Consider the following 16,777-nt stretch of genomic DNA (forward strand, 5'->3'; position numbering starts at 1 on the left):
TAGGTAAGGAAAAAGACAAAACAAGAATCCAGAGAAGCAGTTGAGCACTCAAGCCAATAATGAACTTGGTGCCATCCACTGATCATTAGTGATCTTGAGTGTTTTCTCATGTATTTCATATGATGCACACAGAAAACGATATTATTACAACAGCAATTGCTAGAATAAATGGGAGCAGCTATATGTGATTTTGCAAAAACATTCACATTTACTTCATATGACACAGAATATAAAGTATTAAATACTAAATATATTGAATATATATCCAATATAAACATAAATATGCAATTTGAGCTTTCTTTCATGAAGAACATATATATTTATCGTTTTGTGTCATGCTTGAGATGGTTGCATACAATTCCTGATCAAAATTTTTAATGATGGTCTCTTCAAAAGTCTCACTACAGATAAGGAGTTTTTTCATAAGTTTGTAGCAGATAAAAAATTAATAAGCTTGGTAACCAATTAAGAAGTTAGGAAAAGAATAAGAGAATAAACCTAAAGAAAATAGAAGCGAAAAAAGGTAAAAAATAAAAGCAAAAATTAATGCTATCGAACAAACAAATGCAATGCATAAGAACAACAAAGATAAAGCTGGTTCTTTTCAAAAAAACTAATAAATCTGACAAACTTTTGGGAAAATTGATCTAAAGAAAACAGAAGACACAAGAAAACAGTTCCTATACAATGATAAGAGTATAGTTTAAGAAGCTCTATGCCAATAAATTTGACAATGTAGGTGAAATGGACAAATTCTTAGAAAAATATTCTTTTATAAACTGAAGACGAAATTAAAAACCTGACTGATTCTAAGATAATTAAAGAAATTTAATAAGTAGTTTAAAAAATCTTCCTATAAAGAAATACCAGGCCCAGACAGTTTTACAATTTAATTCCATTAAATACTCAAGGAACAGATAATTCCAATTATACACAAATTCTTTCAAAGAACAGAAGAAGAGACTTCTCAACTACTTTTATGGATCTTACATAACCCTGACACCTAAACTAGATGAAGACGTGTGACAACGAAAACAAACAACAACAACACAACAACAACAAAAACCCCACACAACCTTACTCATGAAAATACTTTGAAAAATAATAAGATATTAGAGACTGAGTCTCACAATGGGTATGAAAGTTGGCTTTGTTTTTAAAATGCATTAACATTAGAAAATCCAGTATTAGAACTATTTCATCAGTACTGATTAATTCCAAAAATTCATTTAATCATCTCAGTAGGTGCTGAAAGTGCATTTAATAAAATTCAACATACATTCAAAAACTAAAAAGTTCTTATCAATGGAGGAATGTAAGTGAACTTTCTTAACATAATGAATAGTATTTGCATCTATTGCATAGGTCATACTAAACAGTGAAGCATTTCCTTTAAAAACAGGAACAGTGGGACACCTGGGTGGCTCAGTCAGTTAAACATCTGCATTCAGCTCAGGTCATGATTCCGGGGTCCTGGGATCGAGCCCTGCATCGGGCTCATTGCTCAGCAGGGAGCCTGCTTCTCCCTCTCCTCTCCACTCGTGCTCTCTCTCGTTATCTCTGTCTCTCTCTCTCAAATAAATAAAATCTTAAAAAAAACAGAAACAGCAAAAAACCTGTGACTCGAGAATATGCACATTAGTGATAAAACTATAAGGAATGTAGGTTAGTAACACAAAACTCAGGGAGGTGGATACCTCTGGGCAGATATCATCAGGAAAGTGGGTAGTGGATACACAAGCAGTTATTTTATTGTTATTTTTTAAACTATACACACAAAAACACACAGGCACGCACACACAAATATAAAGTATAATATGCATAATGTGTTTATAGATGAACTGAAACAATGATTCATTCGGCAAATGCTTGGCAAGACCAGAATGATGGCTGGTCTGAATAATGTGGTAACTACAATAGAAATTTAAATCACTTTCTCTTTCATTGGACAAGTTCAAGCTTGCCTCCATGTAAGTTATATTTCTACACTAAACTTAGATAATACTTTAACATACTTGAGAATAAATTCCAAATGAACTGCTCATGTCACCATGAGACTTAAAGAGAAAGAATTGTATGCGAGACTCATTCTATTTCCTAAATAAATCTATCACGATTAAAACATTAGTGTTCAGGGACCACCTCTCACAATCACTAGGTTGGTTTTTTAGAAACCTTTGTAAAAAAATCAATTCTTTAATAGTACACACTGGAAGTGAATAGCCTTCATCAAATGAACTCTGATTGATTACAGAACTTTTCCCCTTTGTTCTATGCACATTAAACTCAGCCCCCAAATTCCAAGAGGTCCCACAGTGATGCTAGTGTGCTATATTGAACCACAGTACCAGTAGAGTTCCAGATTTTCTGCTTGGCTTTTTCAGACACAGACATTTCGGCAGGCCCTGGGGCCAGAGTGGGGGCATCAGGGCTGACAAGGGGGAATTCTGGTGAGGATTTTTAAAAATGTTTTGTGAGTATGAGATGGGGAAAAAAGGTTTGGCATTGAGCAGGAAATGTGCTTTCTGAATTTTCCTAAGAACTTTCTGCACTTCAGGTTCCCAAAGAGATAAAATAGAAACCAGATTGAGTTCAGGTCCCACTTAAAAAAAAAAAAAAGAAAGAAAAGAAAAGAAGAAAGGAATTTGTGTGTTCTTTGAGTGGCTTCCAGTGGAGACAACTATGTGTGGGTATAGCAGGCACTCGTTCCTTCTTTTTATTTTGTTGTATTTAAGGAAAGGGCAACTAGAATATGTAGATAGGAGCTAGTAATGAAATTATGTGTCCAGTTTTCTATTCTGAACATATGAAGTATTAATTGCCAATGGCTGGGGTCCATGGTCTGAGTTCCTGTAAACATTATTTTTAAATTCTGAACAGTCCCTAAAGTTTCCTGGGGAATGTAATTTCCAATTCTACGTTTTTCATTTCCAAAATGTGCTCAGGCTGCCGCAGAGATGCAACCATAATGCATAGTTCATGACCACCAAGATCAAACAGCTATTTCAAATTCTGCAGTTCTGAATTCCTCTACTTCTTTTGAATTTTCTAGTAACCTACTATACCAGGTCTCCAGTGACCTGTTAATTCTCCAGTGATGTCCAAGTTATTCCAAAGTATACATCTCCAGGCTAAGAGAAAAATAGCCAAAATGTTCTGATGGGGAAAGACCATCCCAATGAGTCCTCTACAAAAGTAGGCCACTGAAAAGTCACAACAGCTTCTTAAAAGGTCAGAGAAGTTAGAGAGTTAATTTCAAAGAATTTATATAAAGACAAAAGGCTACAGAAAAGTCCAGGAGGAGTTGGCTTTTTTCTGGTAGATAAAGAAGCTTTCCGTTTCTACTGGCTGTATTCTGAATGGATCCCTCTTCTTATTCTTTTTCACCCTTCGTATTTTATCCTCCACTGGCTACTCTCTAAAATGTTACCTTGCAAGGAGTATCAGGGGAGAAAATGACTCTGGACCTGACCTTATAAAAGACAAAACTCCAAGAACCACAAGATGACAGGGCTGGAGCTCCCTCTAGAGCCCATCCTGCACTCAATGGAGGGGTCTCAGTAAAGTGAAGTAGGGGTATGTAGATCCTGGCCCATGTCCCCATGTGAGTTCATCTTGCTGGAGAGCCCCTTCCAGCAGAGGTCCCTAAGAGAGGAGCTATTCAGTATAACCTCCAGGCCACAGCTGGGACACTGCCAGGCAGTGCTCACCAAACATCTCTTCACCAGCATGTCTAAAAGCAGATTCTGATGGAGCGTTCCTGTTTAATACATTCTCCTGTCAACATCAACTCTGGATATTTACTGCAAATGGGATCTTGATACTATGCGGAGCAGAGAATGTTCATTTGTTCATTATTCAATTCAGTGGTTTGGGTCATAGTCATACATGTAGTCATAACAAACTGATATGCCATCAAGAACTAATGATGTAATGTATGGTGATTAACATAACAATAAAAAATCTCTGAAAAAAACCCACACTGATATGCTCTTCTTACAATAGCCGATGACTATAAATTTGAAATGAAAATACTAATAAGAAGCAATGTTGAGTTTGTTTGTCTTGCCTTCTTTAGGAAAGCTAAAGAAATTCACGGAATTAACATGTTAAAAAGAGAGCAACAATCTCCGTTTGAGCATTAATCTGAGAATCTTAAATCACTACTTTCTTTGCTTAGGAAGGAAAAATAAAGACTCACAGATACAATATTGAGAAACCTAATTTTCAATATATTACAACTACATTTAAAACCGCACAGAAAAAAATGCTGTTTGTAAATTGTTCCTGTTACATGATGTTACTAAAGATCAAGAACATTCAATGTTGCTTTTGATAACTGTCAAGAGGAAATAATTTGAGTAATATCTGATAATATTTCCCTATCATTTGGGGGGAACTTAATAAGAATGCCTAAATATTTATAACAGTCTTGACATAATCAAAAGATCAACTGGTCCACAATGCCTTCAAAACATGGCTTCTCTTTTTAAGTTTATTTAGCTGAAGTTATTAAACAGTTCAAAATTATCTCCAAAATACATTTTGGAGATAATGACACTTTGAGTCATTACTCTAGACATAGAGTATGTTGATTATCCAGAATATATACCCTCTTAGCTTTGAGAAATGTGACAATGAAAATACCAACAGAATTGATCGTATATAAAGAAAAGCACATACTACACAGGAGACATCCCTAAGTCCTCCCTAACCTAGCAGTGCAAGTTAATGGTATGTTTCTGGTACTGTCACCTTTCACTTGATTTATAAAAATTTTACAGGACAGATGTAAAGATAGGCCTCTGATTTTTATTTTTTTTTTTTTATCCCTAACAGATTTTTAAAAAGAGGCTATATTAAATGACAATGCATTTTGAGTCAGGGGGAGAAAAAAAAATTAAAAACCTAAAACTTCTTTCAGTTTATTCAAAATAAAAATACACATAGAATTATGAAAATATAGGTTTACTATTTCCACCACGTAAGTTGATATATAAAATAGAAGAGCTAGACCCTGTTAACACCAACTTAAACTCTCAGCTGAAGATGGTGTTTTGTTAGTAACGCACAAAATCCACTACGGGAAGCACAATGGCATTTATAGAACACCGTGCAGTTTCTAAAAGGCTCTCCACAGCCATTATCTTACTGGATCCTCAAAACAAGTTAGGTCTGGCATACACAAGTCATGAAATGACACTGTCCTTCTTTAATTTGGGTATTTTGAGTTCCATTTTTCTGTCTACTAAATTTTCTGAATCCTACCCACTCCTCCAGCCCTGCTCTCTTTGGTGCTGGTAGAGTAACAGTAACAACAGTAGACATAGCTAATATTTATTGAGGGCTTACTGTGTGCCAGGTCCAGTTACAAGTGTTTCATGTGCATTAATTCAATAATCCTGAGAATCCTAATAGATAGGTACCTTTATTTAAAGTCTCACTATACTGAGGAAATCTAACTCTGGATACTTGTCTGTCTAGGATTGTTCTTTATTTGCTTTCTTCTTTAATTGCATCCTATCTTTGATGGTTTTCCTAACATTTACCTTGTCGGTAAATGCACAGCAACAACTAGTTGGCAGATGATAATATTTTTAATGTCCATAACTTGTGATCTCTTTTTATGTATCTGCAACACAATTATATACATCTTAGAAAAAATGAACGAAGTGAAGAAAATGAAAATCCAAGAGTAGTTAGATGACTTGCTCAAAGTCATCCAGCCAATAGATGGCCAAGCCAAGATGCGCATCTTCTGGCCACATGCCCAGTTCCCCTTCCTCACCCTGATGCCTCCAGAAGCTGTCCAAGTCTATTATTAGCCTTCCTGGAACTGTGTCTGTGACTTGGCGGTCCTGTCCAGTGGCATCACCACATTCACCACCGCCATCAGTAAGCAAATCTATTAAGAACATTTCTGCATTTGATGCAGGGCAGGAATGGGTGACAGATTCAGTCTCAGAAAAATAGCACTGAGATCAGAGGTGTAACCAAGAGGATGCTATGGGCAAAGAACCACCCAAGCTCTAGCTTAGGGAAATGAAAAGGAAGAGAGATGAGGAATACCTCTTTACTCCTAAGCAGGCTTGAAGAGAAAAGTCTGGTAACATTTGGCAATTATTTTCCCTGTTAAACACCAGCCCCTTCCCTTGATACAGCATGGTGAAAATGCATATTGAACATATATACTAAGCAAATGCACATAAAGCTGGGAAACAAATGAAAGTAGTAGAAATAGAACTGCACCGGGAATCAGATGCATTAGTCTCAAGTCTATCAAGGTGTAATTTTGGCAAGACTCATTAATTTCTCTCAGGTTCAGAGGCAACATTCTGCAGGGAAGGGGGCAAGTCTGATTTTGGCTCAAACCACTCACTGGTATGAGACCTTGGACAATTTTTTTAAGCCTCAATTTCTTCATCCGCAAAATGGGTATAATGGTATAAACTTGTCGAATTACTGTGAAGGCTAAATATACTAAACTAAAGGTTTTTGCAAGTGGTAGTTGCGCGATAGTATTTTTCCATTACTATTTCTTTACCTGGAAAATGTAAAGACTGCTAAATAATTATTAATATCCTTCCAACTTCTCAAAGCTTTTCAGTCTATATCCATTTGGCACTGGGTTAAGTACACTTGTTTAAATGTTTGCTTAGAGGTGGACCGTGTCATTTTTCGTAGCATGAATGGCCAATCAAATCACAGCTGGAAAAATAATTCTCTTTTTCAATCCACCTACAAACTAATTGGGAGACATTAGCAATCAAGGTCATTAATGGAAGAAAGAAAAGCAAAGAAAAATGTCTCAAATATGCTTAGATTAAGTATATTTTACCCAATCTACCCTCTAATACAAAATTACCTATAAATTGATGCAAAACTTCCACAATTTTCCAAAGAAGAGATAGTTATTTTTCTAAATTCACACAATCACCTTTTCTCTAGAATAGTGTCTTTCAAACATTTTGACTACAGCCCACAGGTAAGCAATACATTGTACAATGTAATCTAGTCCACATACACATATTTAAGTATTTTAAGAAATAAAGGTTTCACGAAACCCTTTCTATCTCCACTACATTCATATTTTCTATTGTTTTAATCCAAGCTTTAGTGCTGATCATGATCTACTCAACTAATATCGTGACTCATCAAAGGGTCACCAACCAGAGTTTGTAAAACATTGCAGTGCAGGATTATTCTCTCCATGAAGGTTTTTAAGAAATGTCAACTATTCAGTGCTACTTCTAGTTCAGTTAACTGGTTAAAATGTAAATATTCCAGGGGCGCCTGGGTGGCTCAGTCATTAAGCGTCTGCCTTCGGCTCAGGTCAGGATCCCAGGGTCCTGGGATGAGCCCCGCATTGCATCGGGCTCCCTGCTCCGTGGGAAGCCTGCTTCTCCCTCCCCCAGTCCCCCTGCTTGTGTTCCCTCTCTTGCTGTGTCTCTCTCTGTCAAATAAATAAATAAAATCTTTAAAAAAAAAGTAAATATTCCATTAACTAATATTTGGCATTACACAGATCCACAATATTGCTGGTTGTTAATCATCTGAATCTTAAATCTAACTAGTCTAGCTTGCAACTATCCACGTTCTTAAAATGCTCTGTAAATATATTTATCCTAAATACTCCCTGTAACTTTTCTTTCACCATTAAAGCCATTATAGAAATCAATTTAGCTTCACAATCTGTAACTAGATTTTCAAAGAGACACTATAGGAATTCTATTTATCAAGTTTCACAATGACCTTTTCTTTCTTTGGTTGGCTTATTTTAATTCTCCATATTTTCATCTGCCGTAGAGGAAGTTCGATCATCTCTCTCTTTGAATAGCTTGGTATTAGAATCTATTATAACTCCTGAGAGGTGGGGGGAGGAGGTACAGCAGAGCCTTAATCTCTCCTTCTTGGGAATTGGGATTTGCACACAGCTTTGCACCGTAAGGCACACTCCAGCTCTCTGCTTGTCCTGTGCCAATATATTTTTAAGCCATTGATGATATCAACCTCAACAGGCTTTTAATGTTATCAAATTCCACAGGTTTTGCAACCTTGAATTTCTTCTATTTTCTATTCAAACTTCATTTTTTGGTGTCACTCTTCGCTGTCCCTGTCATTCTCCACAGCTGGATCTATTTGCCTGTTTCTCAAATACTGAGCCTTCTGTCAATGATGATACACATTTCCCATTTTGATTTTAGCAGCCTCACTCTTGATCTTCATTAAAGCAGAAGAAGGAGATGCAGAGCACCCTGCTCCCCGCCCCCCACCGCCGCCCCCACCAAGACAATTTCCACAGGAAGTCTCCAGACACTTAAGCAAGTGGGCCTGTGATGCATTCTATACCAAAGCTAAGTGAGCCATTGTTTTCTAAGTGGGCAAAGAATGAGGAGAACTCTCTTGATTCGTTAAGTTCTGCCTGTCTGAGCTAAGGCCTCTTTTCTGATGGACAATCATTTCTCACTAATTTCATTACCTTTCACTGCTCTGCCACTAGCCCTTTCATTGATAAGTCATAATCTCAAAATTTCATGCAATTAGCCTAATTTCACTCAGCCTATCACTTAGGATCCTTTCTCATATTCAGCACACAGAGAGACAGCCCCTACAGTGCTGCCGATCTGGTTTCCCTAGTATGGGAAGATGTCAGAATCCAGGTAAGCGAGACCCAGTGTGCTGATCCCATGCCAGTAACCCTACTTTAGAAAGGTTTACCTTCTTCTTTCATTCTGTCCGAGAGTAGTTGGAGAGGGTTCATGTCTACAGTGGTCCAAAAATTATCTTTCTCTTGCAAACCACTCATTTTTTTGTTTCATTTTAGCAGAAGAGATGAGAAATGATTTTGTTCAAGATTACAGTTATGACAGTTTAAACCAGGAATGACACTCTGCCCCTGCACAGTAGGAGCATCATAGACTCATAATCACAATTGGAGAGCTGCATACTATTAATTATGCAAACATTAAGAATGCTAGCAGAGGTTGTTTTGTTGGTTTCTTTTTTGAAACGCCCCAGTGACTTTTCATAACAGTTTTACGTTTGAGCCATCAAATAACTTACCCACCATTCGCTATATGAACCAGCATCTTACTTTCTGTCATTATTAATATCTTCTTGTTATTATTAAGAATAAAGGTCAGCTCCTTGGTCTTTCCTCATTATCAAATAAAAATTCTAGTTGACTCATTATAAGCAAAAATCACATTAATTAAAGCTGGTGCTGACCCCCAAAGTTCAAATCTATTATGGAAATTACACTTTAAAACTCTCCCAGTTATCATGCTACGAAGCCCCCAAATTAGAATTCTCTCAGGGTGTTTGCTCTTTGCTTCATGCCAATTGTAGTTTGAAGTTCTCTCTACTCCTTTTCCCACAGCCTCACACCACACACAGAAATGCACTGAGCCACAAACTCCACCCACAGCTATATGCTCTGCTCTGCTCTTTCCTTCATTGAAAATTCTGCTCACTTTGAAAGATTTCTAAGGTATGTACATACAATGCAATACATTGGCCTGGCCATCTGGATTCTCTGATCACATCATACCAAACATAAGTGCTAATCACTAAATTGTTTTCAGGTTAAGCATCTGATGCCACATTCTGGTTAAGTATGTATGTATGTATGTATGTATTTATTTATTTATTTCATAATAGAAGTATGTGAACACCTTGTTAACATTTCTCAACGGGTAAAACGCTGTTAAACAAGCAGCCTCACGCCAAAGGAAGAAAATACCTTAACAATATACTGCATGGGTTATACGGGGTCTGTTATTTTTCACAGATGTTCACTTAAAATCTCACTGTTATAAAAATCATTTGCTTTGACATTCACATTAATATATTTTTCAACATCTCTTCAATTGTCAGATCCCTTGTCACACTGCACGAAAGCAAAAAAAAAAAAAGAAAGAAAGAAAAAAACAGTTTCTAAATTCTCATTCCAAATCACTTTCTTCTAAGTTTGACTTGGTAAATAGAAAATTCTTAGAAGTAGAACATGTTGTCAGAAAATGAAAACTTCCCTCACCCATTGTACACTCTTCCCTTTGCATCTGGGCGAGTGTTTGGAATGCCCTGCCATTGGAAAAAAACCCCTTTAAGATCATTCTGCAACTCTGAATGTAGGATGGGTTAGCAGCTCTTTGAGGCAAGACCTCTTTCTCATACACCCAGCACCACCAAACGGTAAAAATTGGTGATGGTCCTGAGGGCCAGTCAATCCCAACCTGGTCCCCTTTGGAGACCCGCATCACAGCTCTGAATACACAAGGCCACCCATCCGAGCAGATCCGGGGCAGGATCCCTGGCAGATCCAAGAACACGTGTGCAATGATGCCCAGAAAGAGAAAAGGAAGCCCAGAAGATACACCCCCTTCTGTCTGGATTGCTCCTGAAGGTATGTAAGAAAATTCAAGCTGGAATGGGGTCCCTGCCTTTATGAAAACCTGATCTTTTGATTCTTACATAAAACCTCCATTTTGAATGATGTTTTTCATAAGAAATCAAATGGTAAGGAAACATTTGCTGAATCCTAAGATATAATTATGTCCTATGGTTGTAATAAAGATCGTTATCCCCGCATCAGAAAAGACCCCCATTTGGGAATAAGTTCATCATGAATTAGGCTGTCACGTCACAATCACTGCTGTCAAAGAATGTTGGAAGAGATCCTTTAGTTCAATTACTGCTGTTACCACAAACCAGTGAGAAAGATGAGCATCATGGCTTCAAAGAATATATGACATTCACTTCTCAACATGGCATGTGGGAAATTTTAAATCTCTCCTTTCATTTTTCACCCCATTAATCATTCATTCTTTCTTCTATTCAGTAGCAACAATTTATTGAATATCTACTATTCGGTATATGACATACGCATACTACTGTGTGCCAAGACATAGCAGTAATAGCACATGAACCTAACACTCATAGAGTTTTTGCTTCCTCTGCACCAGGCACTGATCTCAGCAGACACATTCACTTTTTAATCCTTGCACCAATCTCCTGAGGTAAGTACATGTCCACTTTGCAGAAGAGCAACTGAAGTCCAGAGAAATTAATACCCTGGGTCATACATTTAGTGAGTGTCAGAGCCAGGGTCGAAACCCACATCTTTTTACTCCAGTGTCCATGATCTTGACCTTTATACGATACGAAGAAATACAGACATGGCTTTATGGAACATTCCATGTACTGGAGATGACAGACATTAAACAAACACACAAACACATTTATCATCTCAAATGTTGGTAAGGTCTATAAGAAAAGAGCAAGGTGCCATGAGATAGTTATCATATAACATTGCAAAGGCTCTCCTTGCAGGCTAAGAAATGCAGTGATTACCTCTTGATGATTCTCATCTCACCTAAAGTTATACAATTTAAGAAAGCAAGTTGGCTAACAAAAGCTGGGAAAAACTAAGGGTGGGAAGCCAGGGAAAGTGACTGAGCAATTCAGCCCTTAACCCTTGCCATAGAGCCTTGCCATCTTGGTGGCCCTTCTTGTTGATATACTCCAAATGGCAAGAGGGGAAGGACATGGCAAATGCAATCCCTTCTCCTAACCTCATTCCTCTTGAATAAAGAAATCCAATCTGGATCTGGTGCCCCTTTTTCACAGAAGAAAGCAATTACCTCATCTGCTGCCTTTGACCAAGAAGTCCATGGTGGATGTCTAAAAAAAACCTTATATTTTACCTTAATGCTTTAGCTTATTCTGTTTTTTAAAGATTTTTTTTTTTAATTTTTAAGTAATCTCTACACCCAATGTGGGACTCGAACTTACAACCCCAAGATCAATAATCACCTGCTCTACTGAGGGAGCCAGCCAGGCGCTCCTTAATGCTTTACCTTGTTAAAAAATGAAAAGATTTATTTGGTCTATAATGGTTAACGCTTGGGCTTCTGGAAACAATTCCAGACATGGCTTATAGTCAATAAAACAAATAAACAAAACAACACCTTTATGAGACTTGGTTATTAATAGACTTGGAAACAGACCAAAACACTGATTTAAAGAACAAGAACATGGAAACAGAGAACCATGTTCCCAGAGCAACAAAATTCCTTTTCCATCCTGATTATAAAAAAAAAAAAAAATTCTGGACTTTATTACCCTAGTTGGCCAATTACAGATCTACCTCTTTTAGTGTCAGAGAAATCATACAGAAAAAAGAAACATGTCTCTTCTTCTCAAGTTGTCTCTCTGTAGATTAGAAAAATTTTGCATCTCTGATTGTTATTACTTATTTTATGTATTATTGTTATGCCTTCAGTCTTTATATTAGGCATGGTCCATAAGTATAGGATTACATCCAGAAGTAGTATGACATATTAGCTCCTAATTCAGCAGCTTCACTCTACTGAGGTTAATAATGATTTACAGGGGAGAGAGAGGGACAGGGCAAGGTGTTCATAATAGCACCATTAATTATATGTGCTTTGCATATCTAGATAGAAGAGGAACATCATTTTCTAGGTCCAATAAATTAAGTACTTTTTCTAGTTCATTGTTCAGAATCATAAAAGGGATAACTCACAAGAAAGTCTCCTGCTCCATCATCTTCTTATCATTTCCATATGGGATTTTATGTTCTACTTGGCTCTGGTTTATGATGTTACTACGTGAGAATGCTTAGATACCTAAATACACAAGTTAATTGTTTGACTTCCAGTGAAGGTTAAACAGTCTCTAATAAGCAAATAGCACGTTAAGTCTCATCTTGCACAGCTTACAAATTACACTTGAGATTAGCCTAGGTACAGTTAAATTGTAAGTATGAGAAGGCTTAACATTAAAGAGGAATAATAGTTTAAAGGTTAGAACCTAAACTTGGAAAATAGCTTCCATTATGCTATATTTCTTGTTAGTGCCATGAGACTTTAAAAAAAAGAAAACCGGGTGCCTGGGTGGCTCAGTTGGTTAAGCGACTGCCTTCAGCTCAGGTCATGATCCCAGGATCCTGGGATCGAGTCCCATATCGGGCTCCCTGCTCAGCAGGGAGTCTGCTTCTCCCTCTGACCCTCTTCCTTCTCATTCTCTCTCTCTCAAATAAATAAATAAAATCTTTAAAAATAAAAAAGAAAATCATGTTAAATGTGACATTCTTCAAAAATATCTTCTATAACCCATTCCCTAAAAATCTGTGAACATAATTGACTTTGATTCTTAACTGCCCATCATCATAATCATTCTTCCTTAATTAATAAATTGTATTAATAAATAAAATTATGTCCTTCTGTGGTTTATCCAGGAATAAAATACCAAATTGCAAATAAAGGTTTTAGAAAGTATGCCTAGAACTTAAAGACCTGCACTCCTCCAAAAATGAAGTCCAAAAAGTCCAAATATCTTCATTAGTATGAAGGCCAGCATCACATTTTACACTGACATATGGGAAACAGGAGAGTATATTTATGTCAAATTTTTGAAAACATGACATCATATTTCACTACCCCGGAATGATTCCTGTGTGCTCTGTTCCAGAAAAAGGAAAGAAAAAAACACTGTAATCGTTGTAGTTGTATTAACTTCAAAGCTGGTAATTTTTTCCCAAAGATAGTTTTCTTTCCTTTTTTAAAATAAAACAAAAACAAACAAAAAAACTTGGGTTTAGAGTACAAAAACCCATTAAAAATTATTTAAGAATATGTTGTAGAGAAATCACCTGCAAATTACTCTCAGACCTTCGAAAAACTATCTAATTTGAATCATCAGTCTAAATAGGTCATTTAACTTAGAAAAATTAAAATTAGCTGTGCAGGGTCAATTCTTTTTCTAAAACATCTGCTTCCTCAATGTCCCATCATCTTCAAAGTCAAACTAGAGCCAAATGTCAGGAACAAATGTAATACGTGAATTTATTCCAAATCTCAAAATTAGTCTGCTCCTGAAATGACCATAAAAGTTAACATTATGTATATAAACAGAGGGTGTCCATGGGGTGCTTGGAGCATTTCAGGAGGGTAACAGTGTGAGGGGAGGGCGTGTTTTTCTGTTGGTGCCTACTTCTTTCCTTTCACCTGAACGTGTTCCCAGAACATGGCAAATTAAAATCGGCTGAGACACACTTCGTGCAAAGCAAATACTCCCATAATACAAGTTTAGTCTCCCACAAGTTTCTCTTATATCAACCAGCAGTATAAGAACATGAACTTTAATGCTCTTGTCAAGCACCTTTAAGGACTTGATCATCCTACAACACTCTGGTAAACTCGGGGATCAAATCCTTACTCCCCAGAAAACATCCCCAGGCAGAAGAATATGTACCAAATCTTGAAGGTAACAGCTTTTAAAAATGGGAGAAATAAAACGAAACACAATTTAGACAGTCTGACTGCCGAGATATCCTATATTCTTCCACAACCAGATCATCCATAAAATCAAAAGGACCCAAAAATGTTGAACCAGGAGGGTGTCAAGTGTCCTAGGAAGGAGGCTGCCTTTAGAAGGCAGGGCATCCGAGGTGGCTAGCAGAGTGGGAATCCGCATCACCGGAAGTAGAGAAAGGACTTAGCTTTGTTTCAGGGCTCTCCAAAGCCACCGAGAAATGCATTCCCATCCTTTCTGGGTTAAAAGTAACTTTGATGCTCAGAAAAAGTACTTTCATATCCTCCAGCTAGCAACAATCTATCCTCCACGGGCAAAAAGTGATCAGAAATACTATTGAAAGGGGTTTTCCTCTCAACCCATCTCCCTAAAGCCACTTCCCCAAAATGAGATCTTGAGAAATCTTGATTCCCTCAAGATCTCTGTTGAAGGATTTAATGTAAGGACCTTTGCTGACAGGGAAGCAAACTGAGGACTAGACATCTGGGGAATCGCTAAGGAACATTCTAAGCTACATTTTTCTTAAAAGGGTGAAACCCAAAACAGAATTAGCATTTACTCATTTCCAGATGGATGATGCATTTTTAATAACTGCCCGGGACAGAGTGAAACAGTTTCACTCCAGCACCACCCCCTCCTGAAGCAAAGACATAAACAGTCCCAGAGAGGGACAGAGCAAGCTGACTCTCCTTCCACTACAACCTCTCCAAATCCGCTTTCCGCCTGGCTGTGTCAGCCCCTCCTTAGTCCCTCAGCTCGCGCCCTAAGCGGCCGGCCTCTCCTGCCCATCCTCAGCTCGGAGCGGACTCGGCCCAGCAACCGCCCTTCCTCCCGCGCGTCCCCCCGGGTAGTGTCCCCCGCGCTTGGGAGGTTCTGGAAAGCCCGGGACAAGGCGCCAGTGCCGGGCTGGGGAACCCCCGGGGTTCCGGCCTCCCAGGGCTCCCGCACCCACCCCCAACGCCAGAACGGATTAAGTTGCTGGGCACCCAGCGGCGCGCACTGGCCCCCGTCCCTCCCACTCCCGCCCCTCCGGGCTCGGGCGCCCCGCGGTCCCCCAGCCTCCACCGAGGTGAGCGCGCACTCACCGGAGGTGAGCTGCATCCAGGCACAGATCTTGTACACCGTCGCCGTGTTGCAGAAGAAGAAGAGGGTGAAGCAAACGATGCAGGCGATGATGAGCATCATGGAGAGGCCGATGAAGAAGGAGGCGGCTTTGAAGGCGCCCGAGGGCAGCGTGGAGAAGTCCGTGAAGCTGCCCCTGCAGGTCAGCTCCCGGGAGAAGCCGTTGCCGATGCAGTAGTGGAAGAGCCCGAAATAGCCGGCTTGCGGGGTGTCCACGCCGTCGCCAATCCAGTAGGGCTGGATGAAGCACACCACGTTGACGATGGCAAAGCAGATGGTGAAGATGGCCCACAGCACGCCGATGGCCCGCGAGTTCCGCACATAGTTGGTGTGGTACAGCTTGGCAGCCTCCTGAGCCGGGAGCATCGCGGCGGCGGCGGCGGCGGCAGCGACGGCGGCTCCGGGCATTCTCCCCCTCCTCCCCCTCCTCCTCCTCCTCCTCCTCCGCCTCCCCCCGCCTCTCCGCGCTCAGGAGACACACTCACCGAGCCGCGCGCGCTGCAACTCCCCTGCCTCTGCCTCAGCCCAGCAGCGCCAGTTTCAGAGTCTGCATCCTCGCTCCCGGAAGGAGGGCGGGGGAGCGCTGAGCACCCCTCCGGCTCGCCTGGCACAGCCTCCCGGCCCCCCTCCCTCCTGGCCCGGGCTCCAGCCCTCCTCACCGCCCTCTACCCCTCTTCCCGCCGCCGCCGCTGCAGCCGCTGCAGCTGAAGGCGGCAAATCCCGCGCGGGGCAGCGTGGCGCGCGAGCTCGGGCGCCCCCCACTCGGCTTCCCGCCTTCCGCCCCATCCCCCCCACGCCGGGTGCCCCGGGGCGTGGAGGACCGCGGCGACCCCGGGACGCAACCTCGAGCGGCGGGTGTGGGCCGGAGAAGCGGGCCTGGAGTTGGGGAGGAGGAAATCTAAGGAGGAAGCAGAATCCCCCACAGGGATCCTAGAGGCGATCCCAGGATCCCGGTTGGTGTTCGGGAGCGGGCGTGGGAGGCTGCTTCTGGGAGCATTTCAGCACCGCACAGCAACGTGCTTCGACCTCTGCACCTTTGCGGAGGCGAGAGGGGCCGCGCGGCAGGTGCAGGCAACAGATGCACGGAAGAGGAGACGTACTGCCCCCAAGAGCCTCCCTGTTACAACCACGGAACTGCCCCCTGGCTAACTCCTCGGTTGCCAGGTGTTCCACGAGGTGGAGACAGAAGTTGGATAGGAGCCTGACAGACGATAATGTAAAGGCACACCTCAAGGGTGGTCTCATATCTGCTCAACTGAGCCGATTTCCTCTTCGCGTTTCCCCCCTCCATGTGGCCAAACGAACTGTAGCCAATGGA

General features: G+C 40.3%; 1 protein-coding gene across 1 annotated transcript in view; it reads right to left on the minus strand.

The window, feature by feature from the left end:
• LHFPL3 (LHFPL tetraspan subfamily member 3) overlaps positions 1–15,867 on the minus strand; it is a 462,339-nt gene extending 446,472 nt beyond the window's left edge. Inside the window, exon 1 of the mRNA XM_028118352.2 lies at positions 15,423–15,867. Coding sequence (XP_027974153.2) covers positions 15,423–15,867 — 445 coding nt within the window. The remainder of the gene's footprint in view (positions 1–15,422) is intronic.
• Between the last annotated feature and the right edge of the window lie 910 nt (positions 15,868–16,777).

The sequence above is a fragment of the Eumetopias jubatus genome, unplaced genomic scaffold, assembly GCF_037043125.1.
Source record: "Eumetopias jubatus isolate StellerSeaLion01/CBP00866 unplaced genomic scaffold, mEumJub1_p1.0 scaffold_14, whole genome shotgun sequence".
Classification (NCBI taxonomy): domain Eukaryota; kingdom Metazoa; phylum Chordata; class Mammalia; order Carnivora; family Otariidae; genus Eumetopias; species Eumetopias jubatus.